A 24,204-nucleotide genomic window follows, 5' to 3' on the forward strand; every position below is an offset into this window, starting at 1 on the left:
TCTAACCAGAATTAAAGGGTCAGCTGCACATGCTTTGAATTAAGGCCCTTTAAAGGTGAGCTGCTCCACGGGGTATAATTAGGCAAAAGTCACGCATTAAAAGTTTTCTTCCTACAACGTTAAAAGCGAAACCACGACACAACGTTTAAAGAGTTAACTGCGGGCAGACAGGGAGGAGTGAGGATGTTTCATTATGTCAGCACTGACACACGGACGCCACGCCAGTGACTTTGATGTTTGTCGCATCAAACACACATCCTAAAGGCTCCCCTGGTGCATTGAAAGAGGGCTTGTGCTGTTTCGTGCGTGCGTCTGTGTGTGTGAACGTCACGTTAATCACATCCTGGTTTCCTAGCAACGTTGTGCTGGTAAAAAATGGACTGAAGTTTACAAGCCGTGAGTGTGTGTGTGATTGGTGAGAGCAAAGAGGGGGGACGGAGGTGTATTCCCAATCAGACAGCTGCTTGCGTGCTTTTGTGTCTGTATCGTGTCCATCACTACAGCAGAGAGAGAATAAATCACATGGCTAATGACTTTGGGCGTGTGGGTAACGCCCAAAGTCAGCAGCCATGGGAGGAATAAACAGTCCCTCAGGGCAGTGAAAAACAATGATAAGAAGCATTATGAGCTACAATATATCTAAATCTACTTGCTGCTGATTATTTGAACCCAATAGTTCAATCACAGTGGGCACAAACAGGGATAGCCATTTGCTTCTGAAATCACGCTTCTCTCAACCCTATAAAAATCTGCCTTTTAGCCTATACTTGACTGAATGTTCAAAGCGATGCAGGCAATAGAGGGACAAATTATTGCCATTAATGGACCGTGCATCATCTGAGTTTGTACATCAGTAGGTAGAAAATTGGGCTTAATAAGTCCAATGTCATCACAACCGCAGCACTTCCCCCTTGAGCTGGAAGAGCTTAAGTCCAAGGCTGCAGCTAACAATCGCTGTGCTTTTATTCCTAATTGATTCAATTATTCTACAGAAAAAAGGTCATTAGGTCTGCGAATTGATGAAAAACATCCCTGTTATTACTTGTTTTGTCCCATCAACAGGCCCCCAACTCCTCAAAAGTCAGAAAAAAACAGTTAAAAGCAGGAAATCCGAACATTCTTGGTTTTTATCTGACTGCAGTGAAGCAAAAAGCAAATGCCTAATCAGTTAATCGCATTTTTCCACGCCACGGCATCACTGTAATAGACGTCTCTTTAGCAAGCGTAACTGCCATAGAAGTGATGATAATGTAGCTGGATAAAAACCTCCACTGGCAGTGCGAGGACCCCACCCCAAACAGCTCATTAGTCCCACTTCACTATTTTTTTCCATGCTGCCCCGACTCCTGCATGATCTCACACTCATTACGGCTCAGCTACCTGTGAAAAATATCATTCGCCGCTAATGCCGCTGATTAGCAACGTGAGCCTGAAATGTTTTAGGAAATCAACGAGCGCACAAAAGGCATCAGGAGGAAGACAGGAATCCAGTTTTGGGGGTGGATCCGACATTTACCTATGCCACACATCCTGCCTATCAGAAAGTGGCCTCTCCTTAATGAGGCCAGTCCTGCTGCTCGCCTGAGCCTCGTTAAGCCTCCTGCCCTCGTTAAGTCCTCTAACACTGTTTTTTTAATGAATACCAGAAGCTCTTAGCTGTTAGCCAATGCATAAGAAAATGGTCCTGAACACGGAGAGGCCACCGTGATATTTCCACTGACATCACAGTGACACACTTGTCTGAATGTAAATGTAAGGTTTAGGACAAGTAAAACCAATTGTTTCACTCTCCACGTTTTGTAATTTCGTTGAATGTTGTTAATTAAAAAAAGAAAAAAGCTTAAAAGGTCTTCCTGTGTGGGTAAATTGCTGTAAGCTCAGGTAACAAATCCGGCGTTAATGACCAAATGGCTCCTGGCAGTCATCACGGGGGGTTAATGCAGGAGAGGTGGTTGCTGTGTTTGATCTCAGCGGGGCTGCAGTAGCATTAAAACATTCAATGGATCAGCGCAAAAAGGAGCTGCAGTAAAACACGCAGCTTCTCTTTAACCGAATAAGAGGCACAACAACAACAACAAAGACCACACGCTGAGAGGAAGAAAGAAAGTTTCAAATGACCACAGACAATCTGTACGCTGTTGTGTTCTGCTGGAAGCAGCGTGAGTCCCACAGCAACAACAAAGCAAGGCAGCCAAGTGACCCTCGAAGACCTCCAGGAACCACCAAACCACATTTGATCACTACTGATTTTAAGCAGCAGAGCCTTCAACTTTTAGGCCCCTCTTCGATGGGACCAGCTCCCAGTTTAGATTCAGGAGACAGACACCGTCTCTACTTTTAAGATTAGGTTTAAAACTTTCCTTTTTGACAAAGCTTGTAGTTAGAGCTGGATCAGGTGACCCTGAATGTTCCAATAGCCCTAAGCTGCTGGAGACTTCCCATGATGCATTGAGTGGTTCTTCTTCACTCACCTCTTTTAACTCTCTCTGTGTTTATAAGTGAATCATTAGTTATTATTAATCTCTGCCTCTCTGTCCACCACAGACATTCAGATAAACAATTAAATGACAGAAAAAATGATTTTTTTTCACCGTGGGCTACATAAATTTTGAATTTTTACACTGTGTTCACAGTGCAATAAATAAATAAATAAATAAAACAGGACATTTTTGTGAATTAACAGTCTGGCCAATCAGCTGCCAAAACGTTGGCTGTAATTTTACACATTTTATTTCTTACAGTTTAAGCCCAAACAGTCGTGCTGACAGATTTATTTTGTTTACTACAGCAGCATTTCTTTATCACAAAAACTAAAAATGTGCTGGTGAAATCGCACTTCTGTTTCTTACATTGAGATAACTGGGAGATTAAATTGAAGTTAAACTTCTTTACACTGATAGAGAGGGCAGTTACCAGTGTGCCTCACCTAAAATCAAAGTGAGCCATGATGTAAAATGAGCTTGAGGTGACTGCTGTTGCAATTTGATGCTAAATAAATAAAAAAGGATTGAACTGACTTGATTTGTTGGGAACCGCCCAAATAGGAGGACATCATAATCTTTTATTGTTACAGTGATATGCTGCTGTTGTAGACTAAGCACTAACTGATTTCTTGATTTCCATATAAACCGTAATGACCTTCCATCTATTGTGTGCTGTGTTCACTGTGTACTTTAAGACAAAAGTGGCCTGGATGCAGTTCATCAGGCTAATATCTGATCTCACTTTTATCAACCACTGTGCAATTCAAGCAATGCAACATAGGTGATACTTCCTGGAGCAATATGGGCAACTTTTTCTGAGCATCTTTATCAGGACGCTTCTCGTATAAACAGCCCAGCAGTTGGTGTCAAAGAAGTCTGATCTTGTCTGTGAGTGGTACATGATCCCTGCATCCACTGTTTTACCCATCATTGTAATTCTAATTGGACAGGACCTTCTTGTCCAACAAAGCACGCTAAGATCCACAAATCCCTTCATTCAGAACTGACGGGCTTTCTGAAAGGTCAAGAACGTCTAACACCTCTTGGTGCCTAATTAACCTGACTCATCGTGACAAACAAGCAGCTGCTCTACTGCCGTGCTCTCGTTTGAAGCTGGAAAGGCCTGCAAGGATGTGCGCATCTTTGGCAAGGCTGCAAGGATTCGAGTTTGATTCTGGGAACTGAGATACTAGGATTTATGACCAAGGCTTGCCGTCTCAGAAACATTTTAGCATGCACGCTAAATGGCCTGGAATCTCACAAGACACCACATGTGCATTTTTTTTTTATTATTATCAAAGTCCCCTTCTCCAAACTGCATAAGCAATACCACACAGCAATGGAAGTGTGCGCAGAAGTCCAACCCTGAAAAATCATTCATGCAGCGATAGAGAACTTCTCAGATGCAGCAGTCTTGTCAAAACACTGCCACATGCCAGTATGACAGCTAATAGTCCAGGAGTGCCACAACTTATCTGTCACTGTGAAAAGTGTCAAATCTAGAAGTGAAAATTGAGCATTCAACAAGTGGCCTAATCTGACATGCAGCTCTTTATTCAACAGGCACAGCACTGTGCATAAAACAGAGCCTAATATAATAGCTAATGCTAAAAAAAGCTTCTTAAACCGCTGAGACAACATGTACAACCAGCTGCATGCAAGACAGTTTTCTTTCACCGCCGCTGCACACAGTAAAACCCCTTTGGTCATCCGCTCCAGTATAACCACGTTAAGGTTAAGAGGAAATGCTGGAAAACAGGGACTAAATCCGTTTTATGTTTATTTATAACACATTGCTGGGTTTGCCATTTGCTTGCCAGAGACGCTTTGGAGAGCCTTTTAACATTCATGCAAAAGCAGAGAAGAAGACAAGATGTTGTCGTCCTAAAAGAAAAGCAAAGCAACATTAACATAGTCTTGCAGCGTCTTATTTTTGTGCCAGTGTACGAGCGGAAAAGGCATGTTAGGACACAGTTGGTTAAGCGATATTTTGTACCATTTCCCTTTAAAACTTTCGAACGCTGCCTCTAGAGTGAAATATTAAGGCACCATGCAGCAGATGCGGGTTGTAAAATGCATGCATGCACATGTCCAATAACAAATGCATACAACGTGGGTTTGTCAATGTGTGTGTGTGTGCGCCATATGTGAACTGATAGTGAAGAAATAAAGAAAAGAATATCCACAAAGTACCATGAAATCACAACTAAGCAATTTTTTTAATTGTGCAATATCAAATATTTAATGCTGTATTTCTTTTCCATTTTCCTGTTTGGGTTTGAATCACTGTGCAGATATTCATATTTTGTTTGAAGTTTGGACCGACCGGAGTGATTGTCACTGTAATCTGATTTATTCAGCCTGATATTACTTCATCCTTTGTCCCTCTCTCTTTCTCTCTCACGGGAGCAAAGTATTATCTATCCATCAAGGATTGTGCTTTTTTTTTCAAGAAAATGTGGCATTTTGGCAGTGCAGATAATTTGATATTTATACGAATGAAGTGGATTTTATTGGATTACAGGAGACAGAGAAGCAAAAGAAGATAAACAGGCATCAGAGAGACAGAGAAAGGGAGAGAGAACGAGAGAGATAACCTGACAGAAGAGAGAGAGAGAGTTTCCGCTGGCTCCGGCTAAAGCTGCAGATTTAAAACCATACGCTTGTCATAGTGTTGTGTGCGTCTGTGTGTGCGTGTGTCTATGTGTGTGTGTGTCTGTGTGTGTTAGGTGGGCAGGGCTTAGCTGGAGGAAAGCTGCTCATACTGGGTTCATACAGCAGGATCCCCGGGACAAACGGAGAACAGACAGCACCCAGACAGACGGCGCGAGAGCGAGACAGGTAGAGACGCAGACAGGAAGGGTAGGGATAATGAGGAAGATGAGTCAGGAATAGACAGAGGAAGGTGAAGAAAGCAGGACTCGGAATATGCAACATTTCTCCTCAACTTGCACACAAAGTGCAAGTGGATCGTTAAGCCATTGATTATATATGACAGGCAGTGGATTGAGCCAATCGAAGTGCACGACAGTTGACAGGCAGCAGAGAGGGTCAGGCTGCCTGCTAAGTGTTATATCAGGTAGAAACCTGAGCCAACCAGATAACCAGGGGACAGCCAGCGTGATAAAGAGCCAGACTAAACATCAGCAGGAGAGTTTTGCTTGGCACTGAGCGGTTTAAAAAGAAGCCAAGGCTAAGAAATAATGAAAAGATCAAACTTACCAGAGTCTTGGTCCATTTTGACTGACAGGGCTGGGCTCTGGGGGGCTGAGTCTTCACTCAAGGAGTAGCTGTGCTCTGCTTGAATATCTGTGAGATTAACAAGGCCGTCTCACAAGGATGGAAAATGTAGCAGCGCGAGCTCTGTGTGTGCATATTTGAGAGCTCTCTCATCTTCTCAGTCAATTGTTTTCAGTCCCAATTTTTAAAAATATTTCAGTCTATCTCTGTCATGTAAATACATGAGTTATAACATGACAGCACGATTACAGAAAGAAGCCACAAAGCCAGTTCAGTGCCCGACACCTCATGAATGACTGCAGTGCTCTTCCGGTCTCTTGGCTGCATCAGTGATAGCTATTAAGACATATTTTGTCATTAAGGCCTTAATCGATGATGATCATGAGAGCACGGGTTCCTCATGAATGCTGCCCCTCAATATTCATGATTTTCTTTAATTAGACAGAAAAATCTGCTGAGAACTTCATTATGTCCAAGATTTAAGACTCTCACAATTACTCCCAGTGCTGTGCATAAGTCTCGAGCTACCTATATTCTTTATAGTTTGCTTCCAAGGAGCGATAGTTCTCCAAGGTCTTTCAACAATTTCCCATTGGCTCCCTTTTGACCTATTATCAGTCCAGTCCTGACTATTGTCACAGGAATGTTTTGTTTATTAAGCCATGTAACACTGACCAATGAATCACTCAACCACAAAAGGGCACTCAACTCAAAGGATGAACCAGTGTTGATCCTACAAATAAAAAAAATGTAGCAAAGAACCCATTTTAAATTGTATCTTTAGGCACTTTGTTGCTAGGAGACTGTCACAAAAACACATCATTTGTTCCCATTTCTTCATAGTTAAATCTATGAAGAATGCCAACAATAACACAGGATTAAAAAAGTATTGTTGCACCAACAAGCTGATTCCCAAAGAGGTATTAGCTGAAAATTTGCCATATCTCATCATGAAGTTGAGTGTATCCTTAAAATCTTGAGGAAATAATTGAGAACCAAAGAAGAAGAAGCAGACCTAAAAAAATCACTTTGGATGAACAGTATCTGCAACTCATGTCCGTACGAAACAGGAAAAATCCCGCAAAGACCTGACACAGGACCTGAGAGATGATACTAAACTTTTAGGTGATCAGCTATTGTTCAGCGAAGGCTCATTACAAATTGTCTCAGTGGAAGGATAACAAGGAAGTCATTCTTAAGAAAGAGAAATGAGGAGAAAAGGCTGACATATGCCAAATTACACAAGAACTGGACTGAAAATCAGTGGCAACAGGTCTGATGGAGTGATGAATTCAAATGTGGTTAGAATCATTGTCGGGATATGTGGAAGAGGTTATGAGAGAGGTACAACAGTGAGTGTCTACAGTCATCTGTAAAACACGGTGGAGGCCCTATCATGGTTTGGGGCTGAATTTCAACCAGTGGTGCTGGAGTTCCTGCCGAAACTGATGCAATTATGACCACAGAAATGTACCATCAGATTGTGATTCACAATGCAATACCATCTGAAAAGCAACTAATCAGGAACAGCTTCGTTGTTCAGTATGTCAAAGATCCAAAAAACACTATCAATGCAGTAAAAGCATACAGTACCAGTCATGGATTGACCTCCCCAGAGCTCAGGCCTCAACATTACTGAAACTGTGTGGGAACATCTTGACAGAGGACAGAGGAAAAGGCAGCCAACGTTCAAAGAAGAGGTTTGAATGTCCTTCAACAAGCCTTGAGAACTATTCCTGAAGACTACTTAAAGAAATTAAAGGAAAGCTGACTAAAAGAGTTCAGAATAAAGGTGGTCATGCCAAATAGTGACTACCAAACGCATTAGAATAAACTTTTCCAGAGTACTAAAAGTACTATTTTCTGGATAAATGTATACATTCATGATGCTTTGTACATATCCACACGTAGTACATATACATATGTCCATACATAGTGAGAGTGCTGTTAAGACTTTAATGTAAAAGTGACTCAGGCCTTCTTGAGACATGATAATAACATTTTGTCCTTTCTTCTAATCATTCTAATGACTTTGTGACTATGGCAACGACTAACAGTGACACTCATTTGTCTCAAGTGATGAGCTGATGACAGCTTCCACAGGCTGTGAGCGCCTATATTGCAATAACTTTGAGCTGATAAACTAGATCCAGTAACAAGCGAGTTTAATCTGTTCCGTTCTGCAGGCAGGAGTTCTGGAAGTCAGACTTTGGCAACAGAAGCTGGCTCTCATATCATGAAATTTGAACTCTTGGGCACAGAAGGAGCCAGCGCTGATGTCAGAGAAGTCAACCCAAGTAATGAGACTGGGGACTTTTCTCCCCAAAGGTTGGCTAAAGCCGGGTATACAATGATATGGTTGCCACAGTTGAGCTAGTTCTGACCTTTAGACAGGTTTGAACGGTGAACTTCTTACAGTGGCTTTTTCCATAACCACTGATGTGACTGGTTCCAACTTTCTAACTTGTGCCCAGCAATTCTGGCCTTGGCGCCAGTCATTTGGTGAAAATGCATGAAACTGGTTCTAGAGTAGGCACCAGCATTGGTGCTTCATTGGTGAAAAAGAGGTAAATGTGCAGTTCTGGGCTGCCCTCAATGAACAAAGACCAACAAAAAAGAACTGCGGTGCTCTCTTGAGTCGCGGCTCCAGACATCTGTTATTACTGCGCCAAAGAAGAGGACAAAGAATGGAAACACACAGTAAATGAATTGCAGCAACTGGTCTTAGCTTACAGTTCAATAGCTATTGTCATCATACCAGCATACGTAAGTCCAACCTGGTGCTGTACCCATGTGTATTCGATCCAAGGACCAATCAGTGCTCCTGGCATTACTGGTGATTACGGAAAACAAGTGAGAACTAAACAACTAAAAGGGATGATACGGAGCAAAAAAAGCCCAGCCATAAGGAGCTGTGTGTGGGTGTGTGTGACAGGTGGATTTGGATGATCTCTCATAATAAAACAAGAGGAGCTCACCTGGGCTGCTGTCCATGTCAATGTGTAAAAATGAAGGTCTTTCTGCCAGTAGGGGTCGCTCTAATACATGGTCGTCGAAGAAACTGTTAAATAATTCACTGCTGAAGTCGTCCATCTGGTCACCCGAGAAAGGCTGGAAAACATATACAGAAACAGACACAGACAAAGGAGTATTTAGCTGACGTTACTTTATAAAACCACTGTGGTACAATGAACCTCATGCAATTCAACGTTCAATGAAAAGCACAAGGATAAAGACAAGGGAAGATGGGCTCAAGGTATGGCGCTCAAATGCTTTTCTTTCTCCAACCAACAGTGCAAATCTGAAAACATCCAGCTTTCAGTGATATAAAAAAGACAAAAGTGGCAAACCTTAGATAAGCTGGGACAAGAAAATAGCTGGAATTTTCATTTTCTGCAAATCGACTCATCAAATAATGGACCTATAGTTTCAGTTCTACGACAGACTTATCTCTCAGTGTCAGAAACAAGACAACATGGGCTGTGTTGATGACACGAAGAGTCAGTCAATGGGAAACAGCATTGACAGATTAATCCTCTAGTCTGGATGAATGAGTCACTGAGCAGAGAGAGACGGTGTTCTGGAAGCAAGGGACAGCACGGTGCTCTGATTTCACTGGTTTATGCACACATAAATACGCATACACACACACACGATATGAGTCACCCTGGTCTTCAGAAAACATGGGAAAAGCTGAACCAAAGCCTATGCGCACATACACATGGGTTGGTTGGAAACCCATCAACACACTGCTTGGAGGCTCTTCAGACACAGTGACAGAAATAACTTGATTTAATTAGCAAGAAACACAAAAGTTGATTTACATGTTTTATTCCTGGAAATTAGCTTAAGCGAGGCTCCCAGAACTGCCAGAAGTGTCACAACAGATAAAATCAGTCCAGGAGCAACAATAAAGACATGATTGGGATAATAAATACAAGGCTTACCTCAATATTTCAAACACTAACAATGGATCATATGCACGGAGGGAAAGGGCTTGTAAGAACTGTAAGAAATCGACTGAGGGCTATCAATGGAGCTGACATAAACACTAAGTTTTAGAGCACATTTTAAATTTGATAGGTAAACATGACTTTCTAAGCGTTCCTGTTATGATTAGATTCCCGTGTCTGTCTATTATGGGGAATTGTTTTTCCCCTGTGAATTAATACCATCAGATAGAGCTCACATGAGCAGATTTAACCTCTTCAAAAGTATATCTGACTTTTATTAATTGGCTTTATTCAAATGTTGCTAAATGCATCCATCAAAAAACATTAAAAAAAAAAAAACCCTGCAGAGCTCATGACTGAATTTGAAAGCGGGGGTGAAAGTGTATTTGAACTTCGGGGTATGTACTGATGAACGGACATCCTCCTTCAGAATTTTCTGGTAAAGCGCAGAATTCGTGGTTGCATCAATTACAGCAAGTCATCTGGAAGCAGCAAAGCAGCTGCAGACGATCACACTACCACCACTAGGGCTGGGCGATATATCGAGTTTTTAAAAAATATCGATATATTTTCATACAAGATATAAGATGTGACAATATCCTTTATATCGATATAGTCCATGTTACGTTATAATTATACTTGTGGAGCCACAAGTTTGCCTCTCTTTCGTCCACTTTTGTCTCTGCGCAACGTTACTCGGCCTCGCCTCTCCTTCACTGAACACAACTCCCCCTCCTCCCCCATAGCTTCACCTGCAGGCAGCGACAAGATGGACACGGCAAATCTCCGTTAGCGAGTTGTGGGGCTGGACGGCGTCAACGTGTTAGCGAGCTAACCGCGCTAACGAGCTAACCATGCTAACGACATGCAGCCCACAGGGGCTGCACGGCCTAAAATCCTTTCATTTTCACAAAAGTTGACAGCGCGCCTTATGTATGAATTCTGGTTGTGCTTACTGACCGCGAACCGATTTTATGTGGTACACGGCGCTCAGCAATCTGTCAAAAAACGTTTTAGTACGACTTTGGTAAGCTATGGAGATGCAGCGCTTGATGGGTTGTCGGAGCATTACGGCTACCGTAGTCTGGAGCCTCGCGGAGTGATACGTACTGTGCTTCAACATAATATTACCGTATTGTGTGTGTATAAGGGTCATAAAGAGGATTTCAAACTCAAGGCTGTTAGTCACGCAGTAGAAGTTGGGAACAGAGCAGCTGGGAAATCTGTCTTTGTTATTATGCTCAGCGTCTGTTAGTTTACATTTTGACTGCACAATTATGAGCTTTTTGTTATGCACAAAAACAACATTGTTTTCTTTTATTTATGGAACATGATTATTTAATAAATGCTGATAATTTATTTTTGAGTAATTTCTTCATGTAAATTATGCTGTATGTAAATAAAAATGCCTGTGTGACATCTGGGACACAGTGTGACTAAGAACTCTCTTTTTGTTCTTAACTTACGGCTTTAAAACAATATCGAGATATATATCTTATTTTGCCACCCAGCTAAAAAATATCGAGATATGAATTTTAGGTCATATCGCCCAGCCCTAACCACCACCATGTTTAACTGTTGTTGTGGTGTTCCTTTTATGAAATGCTGTGTTAGTTTTATGCAGACGTTACGGGACTCAAGCCTTTTAAAAAGTCCAACTTTTGAATCATCAGAATAGTCTCTCAGACGATCAGGATTTTTTCAAGATGAATCATGATTGGTGACCTTAACTGATGCAAGTGAGACCTGCAGTTCTTTAGATCTTGTTCTGGGTTCTTTTGTGACCTCCTGGATGAGTCGTCGATGCACTCTTGAAGTCATTTTGTTAAGCGGCCATCTCCTGGGAAGGTTCACCACTGATCCAGGTATTCTCCATTTGTGGATAATGGCTGTCACTGTGGTTCACTGGAGTCCCAAAGCCATAGAAATTACTTTATAACCCTTTTCAGACTGATAGATGTCAATGACTTTGTTTCTTATCTGTTTCTTTAGATCAAGCCTATTTCACTTTATCAGACATGTATTTAAATTATTTCGTGACTCAAGAGGACTGGCAGCAATCAGGACGGAGTGTGACTGGTGACATTAAACTCAAGTTTCTAAGAAAAATGTGGTTAATAACTGTTAATTCATGATTTAACAATCAGGGAAATTACTTTTTTCACAGGGGGACAGTTAGGTTTGGATTCTTTTCCCTTTAACAACGAAAATCAACATTTAAAAACGGTTTTATATTTTATATTTACTCAGGTAATCTTTGGCTGATATTAAAATTTGTTTGATGATCTGAGACATTAGAAATCGGGCAAATACTTTTTGCTGGGGGGGTAAATTATGTAAGCGTAGCACATGAAAAATATCTGATCTTGTGAATTGTGTCAATTTCTAAAACAGGAAGTGGGGAGGAAGGTTCGGGATTTGGAGGTTCAGCAGACATGCAGCAGATGTACAGGTGCAAATAAAAATTTTAAAGATCTCTGCTACACTGAGGTGCTCCGGGTGGCCTTGAAAGTAAGCCAGGAAATAGTCCTGCACACAACGGCAACTGTAATTATATGTATTTCTGTCCTATATATAACACACTTTTAAACCCACCTACGCATGTGTGAGTCATGGTCCGCTGGAGTCAAAAAAAAAAAAAGATAAAAGGAAGTCCATGAACCAGATCAATTTTTGTACCTGAACCTCAAGGCAAAAAATAAGTGTGTACATACGCAAGAACCCGAATGATATATAGCCCACGCTATGATATGAAAAGTTTAGTTGGTTCCAAATCAGCGTGCAAACAACAGAGCAGTTTGTCCAGGACAGTGGCTCCAACTCCATCAAATAAAAAGCTTTCTGTTCCACATTCACATTCTCAATGTCGCTCTCTTTTAATCTTGTGTTTTGAATTCATCCATACTTTCACTTCCTTTACTACCTATCCACCTCTGGGTTTGCCCTATCCTAAGGCAAACGACTGGTTGCCAGAAAGGCAGACATGAACCCAGAACCTTCTAGCTACAGGGAGACAGTGCTAACCACTACATGACTGTGCTGCCTATTATAAACTCAGCAAACTCCTGTTTATAGTCATGCGAATTCCAATAAAAACGCAGTCGCTGCTTAGTGCAGTTGAAGCCAAGACAGCATAAGCCAAGCCTCAGGTCAAAAACATCTATGAACAAGAAGTAAAGTCAAGGTTTCTGTAGCAGTGAACCTGCGGGGTCTTGGCCACCCGTCGTCCTCCCTGTGGCTTTTGTACAGTTTTCCCGAGGCGCACAGTCTTTCACTGCAGACCTCCTGCGGTAAAGGACTGTGTTTAGCAGGGCCTGGCGGTTGCTCTTTTGACATAGATGGTCTAAAACACCCTCTAGTGTGAGCCTAACTCAGTGGTGAAATACAATGCAGAAGGTGCAGTCATCTCATCATTTTCCCTTTTGAATATAACTCACGTATACAGTAATCCAAAATGACCAGATATTAGCTCATATCTCCTCACATGTGCATACTCGCCCATTCATACACACATACAGGAATAGCATATGCATGGTGACAAGAGAAGCCCTGTTCTCTTGTTGCACTAAATGCCATCAAAATATCCGTTTAAGTAACCTCGACACTGCCCCTTTAATACTGCTCCATTAGGGAATATAGGTCACATTTAAAACCACCCTATTCAAAAACAAATCGAGAAAAGTTTCCTAATTGCGGTCATAATGGGAGTGATGTAGAGAGAGGGACAGAGAAAAAGCAGAGAAAGGTCCATAATTGAAGCATTATGCATCCAAAATTAGTTCTAGTAGCTGCATTAGCTCAACAGTGCAGCCAATATGTGGTTTTCTCTTTATTCTGCTATACTGTGTAAGGTTTTACTTCATATTTGTCTACATTTGGCTTCAGTTTTGCATTCAGCTGGAAGAGCGACTCTATTTTTGGGGGTTGGTTTGTTTTCTACTTGCTTACCTCCAACACACCTGGAGCCTTCGATGCAGCTCTCACCCAATACAAGCACAATCCTGTGTGAGGTTAATCTTTTGCTTATCCATCACCTGGCATTGGGTTGATGTATGCGCGGCCACGCTGACTTTTTTTCCCCCCCCGCATCCTGCATATTCAAGTATTCTGGCTGATAAGCCTTTTTCCTCTTGTGGCTGGACATGTGCAGACTCCTTTCACTAGAAAAACAATGGGAAATCTGCAGTTTCAAGACTCGGCTAAGTTTCATCCTTCCAGGTAAACCTTAAAGGTAAAAAAAACCCTGGAGGGTGAATTTCACGTGCAATGGAATAAGCTGCAAGAGGGGTGTGGCGATGACGACTTCAGAAATCTTTCATTTTAATGTTAATAAATGTTTTTCCAGTTTGTGTAGAGTGTAGATGTATACACCACAATACTGAGCCAAATGTAATAACTGAAATAATCAGATGCTGCCAAAAGTCCCTGCATCTCAACACAGCAGCAACAACCTCCTTTACAACCATTCATCCCTCACACCACCAGGTAAAGAGCTGCTGACACAAATAATGCTCCATGGAGAAAGCCAAGCTGTTGTTGTGGCAGCTACAGAGTTAACTTGTGGGCCACAAGTAAATTTATGCACGCAGATAAAGCAATGTTTTTGTGCCCCACCAATCCGTTTTCAGACTAAAGGTCAATATTCAGTTGAAAATTTCTCTGAGCTAAATGCACCGATGCTAATCTGCATCACACCTGCACTACCTGACATTCAAATGGCAAACGCACCGGCAACATTTCCCATTCCTAGAACTGCCTTCTTTGCAATTAATTTATTATCGCAACGAACTGTTTTATCATCTGTACCGAGAACACCCTGTGTAGCGCAGCCACACTAGAAGAATACTTTTATTATCGGGGAGCTTATCCTCAAAAAGCTGCAGCCAGTGTGAACGGAGGAGCCGAAGTCTGAACCTGTTATTACCTGAAACGCTTCCCCTCTCTGCTGGGAAAAGATCCACTTTAGGGAAGAAAACAGTGTTAAAAAGCAGTTGACAAGTTTTATAGCTCATTTCAGGGCTGATGTGTCATTAGAGGGGACAAAGCTGAGAGATAAACCACACAAAGAGAGCTGGGAAAGACAGAGGTATGGGGTAATTATAAATGTAGAGAGCAGCTCTGCTATGCCTGTAATTAACCGTGTGGAGTCTTAACACATCTCTCTCTTCTCTCTTTCATTCAGCTACCTCGCTGGTTCAGGTGAAGATGGCAGAAATAAAATGGACCAAACTGCCTAGCCACTAGTCAGCGGTAGTAGAGCTCACAGGCAAGAAGAACCACCTCCTATATCTTTACGAGGACTGAAAGCACAGACTTAAACTGGATCACTGAGGCCAAAAACTGTATGTCATTATGGAGGGAATACAGCAGTGGAAAGTATCGTAAAAGTCTTCAGAACAACATGTAAAAGGCCAAAGGAAAATACACTGAAAGAAAAATATCTTCATGAAGTCATGTAGCCTTGTAGACTGCCACTGACAATCATGTGGCTTTGATCACAGGCTTCATATAAAAGTTGGATGTAGCCGCTGTGACATCCCCCAGCGGTTTGTGGACTACTGTGTTGAGGCCTCCCATCAAGCATACTGGCTGTCACCATGAAATTTAGATGAAATGGTGGAGCGCTACGTTTCTGCTAACTTTAGTAAACTTGTTTAGCAGACACAGAGACTGATACCTGCTATTAATGTTGACAAAGGAGATTTACTTACTTTAGATAAGATAATTAGATAATTGTATTCAAATTCACCAGCACCACAGTCTGTAGTCCTGTTCATTGATTCAAATTACTGCAGCCACCTGTCAATCAAGTGGGCCACGCTACTCATTAAGTTAAATGCACAAGTCATATAGAGGTGGTGAGCTCACACTGGAGTGGTTCAAGTGATAATAATAACAACTGTACTGCATTAAAACATTCACAGCAGGTGGGATATCCGGTCTTTAAGTGATGACCTGATGAACCCTGCTTCCGGGTCCAAACTACTCTGCATTTATTAAGGCTGTTGTGGTTTTTAACATGGTTTAATGCTTTATATTTTGTTCTATTTAATGTGAACAAGCCCCTAAAGAAGTCAGTGATCATCGGCTGTCAGGTTTATATTATTGGATTGTCATTTATGCTTAGAAATATTTACTCATATATGCTTAGAGTTTTATAATCAATTGCATATTGATAGAGGTTTGATCCTTAGCAGTCTGTAAAGACTCTGTGTGCCTTCCAGAGTGTTCTGGCATACACACTCACATCCTGGGGTCAGGAGAAGAGGTCGTACCTTCTTTTATTGTTTTATGGTAAAGCAAACACAAGTATATCTGTTTTAGTCTAAGTGTCTTTTGTTTAGATCAGTGGTTCTTAACTTGGGTTCGATCGAACCCTAGGGGTTCGGTGAGTCGGTTTCAGGGGTTCGGCAGAGCCTCCGCCATGACATGCACGGCTCATTTTGCGCACCAGTAAAAAACATATCTATGTCTTGAATTTGAAAAAAATCATATTTTATTTTTCACTAAAGAGGGGTTCAGTGAATGCGCATATGAAACTGGTGGGGTTCGCTACCTCCAACAAGGTTAAGAACCACTGGTTTAGATGAACTGCTGGACTTCCAGACCAGCAGGATTAGAGAAGTCGTTTATGGGGTCACATCTTGAACCAACACACACACACGCACACACGGTACTCTCTGGTTACATGTATATCTATGTAAGACTCATATGTTAATGAACCTATGTATATGCATGTAACCTCAATAAAGGAGCAGTGTTACGAGGGAGCAGACGAGAGCAACTGAGATCAAGCAAAGGAACGGCGCTCGTCCGGTTCGCTCCCTCGTGCATGAGTAACACAAAGAACTTTGCCTACTTGTGTCTTGCTTTTGCTGTGTAGTAGAATTGTCTTGAACGTTCCAGCGGATAGGTTTATGCTACAAACCTATCATGGGCCTCTCTCGGTTTTTATCATCACTATTCATTTTAAAGCTCAGTTTTTAAAACCTTACAATGTAACTACAGCCCAGCCCAAGCAGCAGTATATTAATGACTAACCTTATATTGCAGTTGTTCTCCTGACTGAAGTTTGGCCCGTTAACAGCATCCTGCCATGAAGTTACATTTGTTCCTAACCATCGGGAGCCCTCATTGAGTGGGAAAAAAGTTAGCGTTTATCCTCCAGCTTCACTGTGTTGATATTATGCTAACCATAGCTGTGTAGCTAGCCACCACACAGCACATCATTACATACCAGCTAGCCCAACTTCAGTAACCCTACAAACGCCACTGCTGTTTAGTTTTCTGTCTTCATTTATGTCGGAAGTGATACCAGAGCTGTGCATTTTAATTTTTGCTGTGGTGGTTAAGCTGCCGGATCCGGAGAGCACGCCGTCCTTGCTAGGAACAGATGACGGCAGATTCCTCTTCACACGTCTTCCTCCGATAGTTGCCGGTGCGAGCTGGCTTCGCCAACTCCCCGCTGCTGGCTGCGAAGGATTACCACTCACTTGCAGAAGAAGCGGATCGCATTCTCCTGGCTACTAGGAGGTTCGGCATCCAGGCAATAGTTCCCGACTCACCGATGGCATCTCCCGCGCCCCCACGATTCTCAACAACTCATCGATGGTGGCTGGGATCGCGACACGGCGGCACCAGCGTGCCTTTGCAGTTTTAAGGCCGAGGGAAATGAGTCCGCCAGCGCTCTGTAGCGGCCCTGACCGCTGGGGATAAGGAAAGCCTCTTCATAGAGGACTCACGCTCAGGGAGACGTTATCTGGTTGACTCCGGCTCCCAGAAGAGCCTCGGGAACTCTCGTGTCATCTTTGCATACCTTCACAATGGTATATTATTTCATCTTATAAAAAAATTGGAGGTTTCCCACATACCACCAGAGAGAGCCGGACCACACTTTTATAAAGACTGAGATAGCATAAGGAACTTGGTCAATTGAGAGGAAGTCGATGCTTCTCCACATTGAAGGGAGCCAGTTGAGGTGGTCTGGGTATTTCACATGGACATTTCCTGGACGAGGTGGTTGGGGCATGTCTTACTGGGAGGAGGTTCCAAGGCAAACCTACAACACGCTGGGGGGATTATATCTCTTAGCTTTCCTGGGAACAACTTAGTGTCTCCCAGATAAGGTGGAAGAGGTGGCTGGGGAGAGGGAAGGCTGGGAGTCTCTACCTTGACTGCAGCCCCCACGACCCAGACCCAGATGAGTGGCAGAAAAGAACGGATGGATAGATAGATGGATGTTATATTGAAATTCACTTCCATTCAGTTGTCCTGAAGGGGGAATTCAGCAAGAGAGAGAAAAATCTTATTTTTTACTGTAAACATGTTTATTTCTGCTCTAAATTTGGACATTTTAAAATGGAAGTCTATGGAAAGTCACATCCTGTACCAACCTCAAGTGGCCATCTGTGATGGCTCGGCTTTTAAGTCTCGAGGTTTGAATAGAATAGAATAACTTTATTATTCACATCAATGGAAAATTGTCTTCGGGTCCCTAAGCCATAAACAAATCAATCAATTCATACATACACACATATAAAACTGGCACTTGGATTTGATGAATAACGTTTATAATGGCCTATGCAAGAAAGTATTTCTTGTGTATCATAAGTAAATTAATAGGTAAAACATAATAACTACTTGTAATCAAAGCTTCCAGACTTCATTAATCCACGCTTTAGCTAATCATGAAGTAATACAACTACTATTAAATGGATCAAACCTGCTGCATTCTGCAGGAATATTATGCAGACCTCCTCTCCGATTATGCACTTCTGCGCCACTGCCTCAGCGACGGTTGTTAGCATTAGCTCAAACTCTCAAATAATTGCTGGCAGTAACCTGGACAGTTTTAGGTCCAAAGCCCTGCAGGACTAAGGTCCACTATAATGAATCCCACAGTGAAATAAATCTGGTTCTCATACCCGACCATGCGCATGACTTATGCCTTCAAAAAATAAGAAAAAAATCCTGAAATAAATTTCTTCCTGATGCATTTGTTTAAAGTGTTTTCTATAAATGAGTTATATGAGCCGCACGTGTGTTTCACGTGTCTAGTCTATGTTTAGATTTCTCTGATTTAAGCCTTGATTTTTTTCCCTTACATAAAAGCAGGGATTATTTTGCATGCTTAAAAAAAAAGAAAAAAGAAATACCAAAAAATTCCTGGTTGATCCAGTCTGTAGGAGATATTTCCTAGATTAAAGAAATTTCTTCCATCTTTATCACGAAACAGGTGAAATTATCCTTCACTGCACTGGTAGAGTTTTCAAACAGGTTTTAAAATTCAGTAAAATACTGAATGACTGGCCTAGACCTTTTTTTTTTTTTTCGTGTAAAATGAAACTGCATTTTTGAGAGACCTGGAAACATCATGTCATTATCCTGTAACGCTGGCTGCTGCAGATAAGAAAATGGTAATGTTCTCTACTGTATTTGGCTTCATGTGGTGATGTGTGGCTGCAGTGGGTTGGCTGGATTTGGCCTCACTTGAACTACATTTGTGAGCAAGAGAAAAGGGAGCTGTGGTTATTGTGTGTGTGTGTGTGTGTGTGTCTGTGAGACAGACATGAAATGAGCTATAGTTCTCAATAAAACAGCAGAAGAGTATTTTTCCTTCTCTTCTCACACACACATGCGCAAACACACACACACACACACACACACACACTTTGCTGCATGCCTGCACACATTCCTTCTGGCAGCTGAGCGGCCAATGGGCAGCCAGTATGCAAATAAGTTGGGCGTGTCCTTTTAAAGCTGGAGTACAGGGTCTGAATGGAGAGTAGAATAGAATAAAATAAAAAAATAAATAAAAAAGAATTGAGTGTGGATGGAGAGGAAGGTGAAAAGACTAGAGCAGAAAGAAGCTTTACAGCCTAAATATTTAACAGTGTTACTGCTTGAGCTCAATTTGTGTGATTTTCGACTTGAAAAAACAGCATATCATACTAATAATAATAATAATATATATATATACATACATGTAGTGTATATAGTGATTTCTATGTCAGTTTATCCATTACTCATTTTAGTTTTGTAATATTTTAAGTGATAAAGTTAAACAGCATCTTTAAAGTGAGCACTTGTTGCTTCTGTTGTCATGTGTGAGAGTAATCTGGATACATTTGGGTTTAGGGACCGGTGGATTAACCAGGATGTATACTAGAAATTTTCCATCTTGCCTTTTGAACAATTTATAAGCAAAAGCAGACATAGTAAAAAAAAACAAACTTCAATGGCTTTACTTCTTTATTCATACTTGAAGTTGCATTGTTGTTGCCATAGTTACAACTTCTTTACCCCTGCGTTATGTGGCTGTGGGTCATACGACTACGAAATAAAATAACAGGCACATTAATCCATTCTGAGAAAATAATTAGCTGTGCCTCCAATCTCATTTCCTTTAGGATTAAGGAGAACATTTATGAGTTGCTGGCAGGTGGTAATTTGGTGCTCTCTACGCATGATCAAAGCATCTGTTAAGGTTTAACAGTAGCCGAAGGACACTCCTGTTTAACCGTGCCTCGTGTTTTAAAGTGATTCGCGCTTAATGCTTACGTGTGTCTTAATTTTTCTTTCTTGTTATTATTCAGTAGTCATCAGACGAAGAGCTGACGAGGGTTTCTTGTACAAACACCTTATGTTTGGAAATTTGAGGAATTTGCTTGCATCACGATCAGATTATATGAGTTCAAAATGATAAATCAATAAAACTCCACGTCTGTGCTCATATTTGGTCGCACTCTGCTCTTTGTCAGGCCCAGCAAATTCATTTTACAGGCAGTAATTTGCAGTAAATTGTCCCATTAGCTGACAATCGATTTTTGTTTTGTCTTGCTGCCCACACCTGTTTCGTGTACCCACTGGCTATTAAAAGCTATATACTGTAAAAAGGTAAATAAAAAGCAGAGCAAAAAAATGTTTAAACCCCTACTGGACTGGACCACAGTGCACAGCCTATCAAAAACCAAAGAGCTGAGGTCTCCCTGCATCCAAGCAGTGAGCCTTCCAGCTTTTAACACATTATTAAAAACTTGTCCATTGTGGTAATAAATACCACTTAAAAAAAAATTATATATATATATATATATATATATATATATATATATATATATATATATATATATATATATATATATAAACAGAGCTCTCTGCTCATCTCTGCACAAACCACAATCTCAAACAATTCTGTACATAAACATAGAAGAATTGTAATTTTTATTTTAAATGACAATAAAAAGACAACAAGTAACATGAAAGACTTGTTGACTGCAACTAAGTTGGTTGAGACTAAAATGGAGCCAAAAAGGAGTAAATATGCAATTTCCTACTATGGTTAGTAGGAAAGCAAAAACAACAACAACAACAACAAAAAGCACATTACTGTGGGTTTAAATAAGAACTCATTTATTACAGAAAAGTAATAGAGTAATATACACCTGAAAAAAAGCTAAATAAATAAAAGGAAAAATGAACCAACGCCATGCAGAACTCTCAGCTCAGACTGCAGACTGAAATTTCGGTTAATCAGCCATCCTTTCCCATGTCCTCTGTGGTGCAGCCCAGCCTAGTGGCTTCACAGCAGAGTGGACTACTTTATTTAGAACGGTGTTGTGGGGTTTTAAACCACGAGCAGACTGCTCGGCTGACTCACCGACTAGAATAGAGGTCTGCCTAAAAAACCTGTGGCGTTTAAAAAAAGAAAGATGAGGAGGACACAAAGTGGAAAAAGAGTGAGCGAATGAAGGGAAACAAAGACAAAAGATGCTGCTCTTAACAGAGTCTGCCCTCGGTGGTTTGCAGCAATTAAGTCCCTAAAGGGAAGGGTGCAGGAACTCTCTGGAGCACGGCGCACATTCACTGTACTTGGCGAGGATGAACGCGTCCCGCCATGCTCACGGGCTTTTATCGATCCTCTCATCACTATTAACTCTGACTGTGTTTACATTCAACAGTGTGGCTGAAAAAAAAAGTGCAGAACCAGAAACACGAGCTCGGCTGCCAGCGTTAAACAGACAATCTCCACATAACAACGACTCACTATTCATGGAGCAATTTGAACCCTTGATTCTTTATCAAATCCTGGTTTGCTGTTGCAGCACTTTTGCTATATGAAGAAATCTACTGCTGGTGCTACTGATGAACAACCGTGATTCTACACAGCCACATCCTGTTGTTTGTAATAGTGACAGATGAGGTGTCTCTGCAAGGATGGGGATGTGCTTAGAGCACCAAGGGAAACAGGTGCCGTTGGACTCGCAGGTGTGCGGGGGTTTAAGTCGCCATGAGTGATGATGACCAGCCCCAATCCTAACCCCATGTTTCTGAGAAGCAAAAAATGTTTGTTTGTTTTTTTTTTAAATCAGAAAGATTGCCAAAAAATTAAATAAATAAAATAACAATACAAATAAAAAATACAGTGATAGCACAGAATTGGGGTTAGGGTTATCACTGATGACTCCACAGGGCAATCGGTTGGCAATCGGATGAAGCCATCAAGAGATAAATACAATAATTAGGTAGATTACAATAAAGGAGGGATTAAAGACTATTTTCTTTTTTCTTTATAAAATGATTCAGATTTAATGAAATAAAAACACTGACACACACACACACTCACACAAACTAAATTAATAGTCAGGTGTGCTGGTGAATGCTGCAACATCTGCCAGCTGAACACACACACACGCAAGTTAACCAGTAACACCCCAGCCTGTGTGTGTTCCCGATCTCGTTTACACAATTAAACACACACACACCCCTACACACGTACACACATGGGGTTATGAGCACAGGTTACGAGCCCCGGATGTCTGTCAGGATCTAACAGCTACACCGCCCTCCTGAGGTCCGGCTCCGGGCGGAACAGGCAGTGTAGGTGCGTTTGATTTTAACGTAGATGGCAAGAAAAAAAAAAAGATAGAAAGAGAAAAAGCACTAAGAGTTTGCGGTGATAAAAATGTAATTAAAAAAAAGCCTCACCACATTAGTGAGAAAATCTCCGTCGCTGAGTTCCTCCAGGTCCAACAGGTTGGTCCCTCCGGACGGATAGAGTTTCTCCGCTGTTAAACTGTCTAAGATAGAGTCCATCATGACTGCCTGCGTCTGTCTGCAGCTCACCGGACGGATGGACAGCTGTGCGCGTCTTTAAGTCAGACCATTAAAAAGCGGGCAGTTTGTTTTCACACGGCCTCGCACCGCCTGTGTGTGACTCCAGCTGCTGCTGCTCTCTCTCTCTCTCACTGTCAGCGCTGACAAATGTCAAATTTTCACATCCTCCTCCAGTTGCGTGTCGCTGAGACGTCGGCGCTTCTTCCAGCTCTCTCCTCGCGTGCGCCGCCTCAGCCACTCGCTGATGAATATTCAGAGAAGCCCCGCCCATGTGACGTCCAAAAAAAGAACACGCCCACAAAACAAAGTTGTAGTCGCTTATTCGCTCATTAACAAAAAGGAAGAAAAGAAGAAGTCTACGCGACCGATTTAGGGCTTTAGATCTGGGGTGTCAAACATAAGGTCTGGGGTCCAAGAGTGGCCCAACACAGACTCCAATCTGGCCCACTGGATGGCTGCAGAAAATGTGAAAGTTTTACTACTGATAAAGACCTCCTCAAGTTCTCTGGTGACTCTGCAATAGTCGGCCTCATCACTGATGGGGACGACAAGGAGTACAGAGAACTTACCCATGACTTTGTGGACTGGTGCCAGCAGAACTACCTCCAGATCAACACTAGTAAAACCAAGGAGCTGGTGGTAGACTTCTGCAGGCACAAACATCCTCCACTGCAACCACTAAACATTCAAGGTATGGACACTGAGGCTGTGGACAGCTACAGGTACCTTGGTGTTTATCTGAACAATAAATTGGACTGGACTCATAATTCAGATGCCTTCTACAGAAAAGGGCAGAGCAAGCTGTACCTGCTGCGGAGACCCAGGTCTTTTGGAGTGAAGGGCCCACTCTTGACGATCTTCTATGACTTTGTGGTGGCCTCAGCCATATCTTACGGTGTGGTCTGCTGGGGTGGCAGCATCTCTGCTGGGGACAGGAAGAGACTGAACAGGCTGATCCAGAGGGCCTGCAGAGATCTGATCAGCTAGAGTAAGTGAAATCCTTTTCCATTTTTTTGCACTAAATAGAATCTGTAATATTACCCAATTTACATCTAACTGAGTTATTATGCACTTATTTTAAGATCCATGAAAGTTCTGTGAATAAACAAACAGCACACACAGTATATGATCCACCTGCAGACATCTTTGAGCATGAAATATATGCAGAGCTCCATGCCTATCTTTCAGAATGTGTATTTTTGTGGAGATGAAACTGGGGAAAAGACTATAAAGGCTGTTTTGACACCTCAAGATACTCCCCGCAGCTATCACACACACACACACACACACACACACACACACACACACACACACACACACACACACACACAAAGTGGGAATGAAACAGATATTTCTCTTCACTCCACCATGATTGCTCAGGCTCGCCTGTCTCATTTCATCCCTCTCATTCTGTC

General features: G+C 41.8%; 1 protein-coding gene across 2 annotated transcripts in view; it reads right to left on the minus strand.

Moving 5' to 3' along the window:
* creb3l1 (cAMP responsive element binding protein 3-like 1) overlaps positions 1-23,028 on the minus strand; it is a 38,857-nt gene extending 15,829 nt beyond the window's left edge. The window contains exons 1-3 of one of the 2 annotated variants that reach the window (XM_085150326.1): positions 22,661-23,027; positions 8,702-8,834; positions 5,706-5,792 (exon numbers count right to left, since the gene is read on the minus strand). In XM_085150326.1, the coding sequence (XP_085006452.1) occupies positions 5,706-5,792; positions 8,702-8,834; positions 22,661-22,771 (331 nt within the window). In that variant the 5' untranslated portion in view covers positions 22,772-23,027. Of the gene's footprint in view, positions 1-5,705; positions 5,793-8,701; positions 8,835-22,660 lie in introns of both variants that reach the window. The other variant, XM_085150327.1, reaches the window with a different exon arrangement.
* Positions 23,029-24,204: the final 1,176 nt, after the last annotated feature.

Source organism: Neolamprologus multifasciatus, chromosome 23 (assembly GCF_963576455.1).
Source record: "Neolamprologus multifasciatus chromosome 23, fNeoMul1.2, whole genome shotgun sequence".
In the NCBI taxonomy this organism is placed as follows: domain Eukaryota; kingdom Metazoa; phylum Chordata; class Actinopteri; order Cichliformes; family Cichlidae; genus Neolamprologus; species Neolamprologus multifasciatus.